At 64.8% G+C, this 4,304-nt stretch overlaps 1 protein-coding gene across 1 annotated transcript; it reads left to right on the top strand.

Annotated features, from left to right (window-relative positions):
- Window positions 2,919-4,298, top strand: POU3F4 (POU class 3 homeobox 4). Its single transcript, XM_021406307.1, has one exon. The coding sequence runs from the start codon at window positions 3,003-3,005 to the stop codon at window positions 4,092-4,094; it is 1,092 nt and encodes a 363-aa protein (XP_021261982.1). The 5' UTR covers window positions 2,919-3,002; the 3' UTR covers window positions 4,095-4,298.

Raw genomic sequence — 4,304 nt, 5'->3', positions numbered from 1 at the left:
TCCTCCCAACCTTCCCCCGTGCAGGTTAGGTTTGCACAAAGCACCTCCGGAGCCTGGCGGTGCTAGTACCAGCGCCTTGAAGTACACAATGAGAACCTCAACTCCTGGCTCCGGGAGCGCCGAACGCCCTCCCCGGCCCCCCCCTCCCCGCTCTGATTGACTCTGCTTGGAAATTTGCACTTGTTCCCACCGAGCGCAGCCCGACTCGTCCTGGCTCCGGAGTGAACTTGTGTTGAAGGTGAAGTTTTCAATCTAGAGGTCATGACACCGAGCCGCCGCTTACCGCTCCGAGCTTCATGCCGTATTAAACACAATCAAAACGAACCCCTTTTAGACCTCCTTTCCCCCCCCCCCCCCCCCTCCTCCTCCTGCGGATGAACAATGAGAAAAAAAAAATCTCTAAAATATAATAAACGCGTGATAACAACACCGTTCCTCGCGCTTCCCGGCCAGCTCCCCGCCGCACGGAGCCATACGAAAGCACCACCGCGCCGCTCCCACCCGCACACCCGGAGGGAGCTCCGGGAGCCCCGCGCCGGGCACAGCAGCCCCCGTCCCCCCCGGGAACGCGGCCGCGGGGACGGCGCTGCCTCCGCCGGGGCTCTGCCGCTCCGCCGCCGGCCCCGAGCCCACGCCGGGAAGGGGGCTCCGAGCCGGGGGGCTCCGAGCAGCGCCCCCCGCAAACGGCCGTCCCGGCCGAGCCTGCGCCGGGCGCGGGGACTCCGCCACAATGACAGCTCCTCCACTTCAAAGCCGGCCTTTCTCTATAGCGACTTCTAGCTGCCCCGAGACGGTAGGCTTCCTTCGGCTATTGTGCGAGCTTTTTCGTGCCAAAGATTTAGCAGGAAAGAAAAAAAGGAAAAGAAAAAAAAAAATAACGCCGGGGGTTCGCTGAGGAACAGGGAGCGTGGAGGCACCGGAGCCGAAGGGCCGCAGAACTCGGTCCGAACCCAGAAACTTTTTTTACTTTAATGGGTTCCAGTCTATGAAAAATAAGTTACAAATTCTTGCAACAGTAGCTTTGCATGTACTTATTTTTCTCCCATGTCCAGACGGGGTCGGCTATTGAATAAGGCTCTTTTATTCTGCATGGGGCAGGGGATTTGTGGCCATGGTCCCCCTTTTATTCCTCTCTCTATGGAAACCCAGATCATGGGGAGAAATATGCGAGGCTGAATAAAGAAAAGCAGCAGAAAGGACCGCTTGAGAGCGGCATCTGTTACACTTGGGAAGTTAGACTGACAGGAAAGAGCTAAAGAAACCCTCTCCAGCAGATTAGTTAGAACAGCGCCGAGATTTAACTATATGCAGATAAAAACACTTTAAAATACCCCAAACGCGCCCAGAGGAGGGACGGAGCCTCCTCCGACGGCAGCGCTGTCCCCGACCGCAGCGTATTTGCGACAAATCCGAGGATGGGACGGTCGCGTTCAGCTCCCTGCCACGCTGTGCCTTCATTAAGCGGCGGAGCTCCGCGTCTGTTTGCACGAGCAGATGGGATTTGAAAAATTGTTTCGGAAGTTCAAGTGCAAATTAATTTTAAATAATTTAGTTACGTTTTTATACAGCGTGGAGATGTATATAAATATACATATATTCTCTTCCGCGCTCTCCGGTGATATTTATTTTGAGAAGCTCGTGAAGGCGGAGAGAGGAGGGAAAAAAAAAAAAAAAAGAGGAAAGGAAAAAAAAAAGAAAAGCGGGAGGCTGCTGTCCCTCTTTATCCGCCCTCCGCGGTGATGAATGCGGCGCTCCGCCGCTGCCCTCCGCCGCAGCCGCGCCTCTCCCAGGGACATTTGTCATCCCCTGACCTCCGCGCTGACCCCTCCCGCTCGCTCCCGGCCGCTTCCCGAGGAGCCGCAAACTTTCGGCCGAGTCGTCCCTGGGCTGCCTTGCCCAACGCGACCCGCGCCCGAGGACCGGGGACCGCACCCGGGGAGCAGATCCGGGGGGCGGCGGAGCGGGGCCCCGCGGTGCCCCCGGGCCGCCCCGGCCGAGCCCCATTGCGGGCAGCGCGGTGCCGGAGCCCCGGCGAGAAATTCCCGGGGCTGTTATAGTGGTAAAGTAGGAAAGCGGGGCTGGAAGGGGGCCGGAGGGAGCTCACCTTCTTTCTATCAATTTTCTCATTTTCTTGAATTTTCTTCAGATCTGTCTTCTCGGGGAAACTAATGCCTTAATGACTTTCTGGTAGCTGCAAGCCTTCTTTTATTTCTGCTAAATATATGAAAATGTATGCAAATTTAAATCAAGCTTAACCTAGGCGCTCTTGCAATATATTTAATGGAATTTCAAACCAATAAGGGCACCGCGCCGCGGCCGCCCGTCAGCGGCACCGCCACTGCGCAGCGCGGAGCCCCGCACGGAGCGGGACGGCGCGGGGAGGGGGCACCGCGGGGTTACGGACGCGCTGAGCGCCTTTGGGGGCTTCTCCACGGGTTTTAGCGGGTTTTTTTGTTCGCTCGTTTGTTTGTTATTTTCTCTCCTCGGGAGCGCGCAGCCCGGGGCAGGCGCTGGGTGCTCGGTGTGACGCGGGGCACCGCGGAGCACCTCGGGGAGCGGCGGGGCGTAACGGAGCGGGGGACGCCGGGCTGCGGGGACGCGCTCGCCGGGGTGGTCCCGCGGCCGCCGTTCCCCCGCGCGGCACCGCCGCCCGCCCGTCGCTCCCCATTTAAGCGTCGTCCCGCGGCCCCCCCCGGCCCCGCCCGGCGCGGAAGGAGTTAAGCGAAGGGGCCGCGTCGCGCCCGGCCCCCGGAGCCGCGGCGGAGTGATTCACTTCCTGCCTCGGGCCCGCGCGGCTCCCCGGCTCCCCGCGCCCCGCCCCCCGCCGGCCTCCTCGCCTCCCATTGGCCCTCGCGGCGCGGCCCCGCCGGCGGCGCGCCCCCATTGGGCGCCGCGGCTGCCAGTCGGCGGGCGGCCGCTGCCCGGGCCGCCGTGCCGGTGGATGTCAAAGGCTGAGGCGGCGGCGGCGCCTCAGTATAACTCGTGGGGGCTGCGCGGCGGCCATGGCCACAGCCGCCTCCAACCCCTACGGCCTGCTCGGCTCCGGCTCGCTCGCCCATGCGGACGGCGCGGGCATGCAGCAGGGGAGCCCGTTCCGCAACCCGCAGAAACTGCTGCAGAGCGAGTACCTGCAGGGCGTCCCCGGCAATGGGCACCCGCTGGGCCACCACTGGGTGACGAGCCTGAGCGACGCCGCGCCCTGGCCCTCGGCGCTGGCGGGCGGCCCGCTGGAGCAGCCCGACGTGAAGCCGGGCCGCGAGGACCTGCAGCTGGGCGCGCTGCTGCACCACCGCTCGCCCCACGTCTCGCACCACTCGCCCCACGCCAACCACCCCGGCGCCTGGGGGGCCAGCCCGGCGCACGGCGGCTCGCTGGGCCCCGCCGGGCAGCCCCCCCCGCTCGGCGTGTACCCGCAGGCCGGCTTCGCGGTGGGCGGCGTGCTGGAGCACGGGGGGCTGACGCCGCCGCCCGCCGCCGCCGCGCAGCAGCCGCCGCCGCCGCAGGGGCTGCACCCCGGGGAGCACGGCGAGCTGGGCGGCCACCACTGCCAGGACCACTCGGACGAGGAGACGCCGACCTCGGACGAGCTGGAGCAGTTCGCCAAGCAGTTCAAGCAGCGCCGCATCAAGCTGGGCTTCACCCAGGCCGACGTGGGCTTGGCGCTGGGGACGCTCTACGGCAACGTCTTCTCGCAGACCACCATCTGCCGCTTCGAGGCCCTGCAGCTCAGCTTCAAGAACATGTGCAAGCTGAAGCCGCTGCTGAACAAGTGGCTGGAGGAGGCCGACTCCTCCACCGGCAGCCCCACCAGCATCGACAAGATCGCGGCGCAGGGCAGGAAGAGGAAGAAGCGCACCTCCATCGAGGTGAGTGTCAAAGGCGTGCTGGAGACGCACTTCCTCAAGTGCCCCAAGCCGGCCGCGCAGGAGATCTCCTCGCTGGCGGACAGCCTGCAGCTGGAGAAGGAGGTGGTGCGGGTCTGGTTCTGCAACCGGCGGCAGAAGGAGAAGCGCATGACGCCGCCGGGCGAGCAGCAGCAGCACGAGGTGTACGCGCACGGCGTCAAAACGGACTCGGCCTGCCACGACCTCTGACCGGGGCTGCCGGCGGCTCGGACCTGCCCGCGGGGCGCGGCGCGGCGGGGGCCCGGGCCGGGCATGGAAGTGGAGAAGATGGACGAGAACGAATGGAGGTACCACGGGGAAGGCAACCAGAGCCTCGTCGTCTCCCACTGCCAGGTGAGGCGGGTAACGGCCGGCGCCGCGCGGGCGCCCCTCCCCCCGCCGGGCCCCGCGTGAGGGGGC

The sequence above is a fragment of the Numida meleagris genome, chromosome 8 (genome assembly GCF_002078875.1).
Source record: "Numida meleagris isolate 19003 breed g44 Domestic line chromosome 8, NumMel1.0, whole genome shotgun sequence".
Classification (NCBI taxonomy): Eukaryota; Metazoa; Chordata; class Aves; order Galliformes; family Numididae; genus Numida; species Numida meleagris.
Note: the sequence above shows the minus strand (reverse complement) of the source record. Positions and strands in the feature narration are given on the sequence as shown.

Bases quoted from the DNA above. Each gene is read 5' to 3' on its own strand.
- POU3F4 (XM_021406307.1), top strand. From the start codon at position 3,003: ATGGCCACAGCCGCCTCCAACCCCTACGGCCTGCTCGGCTCCGGCTCG.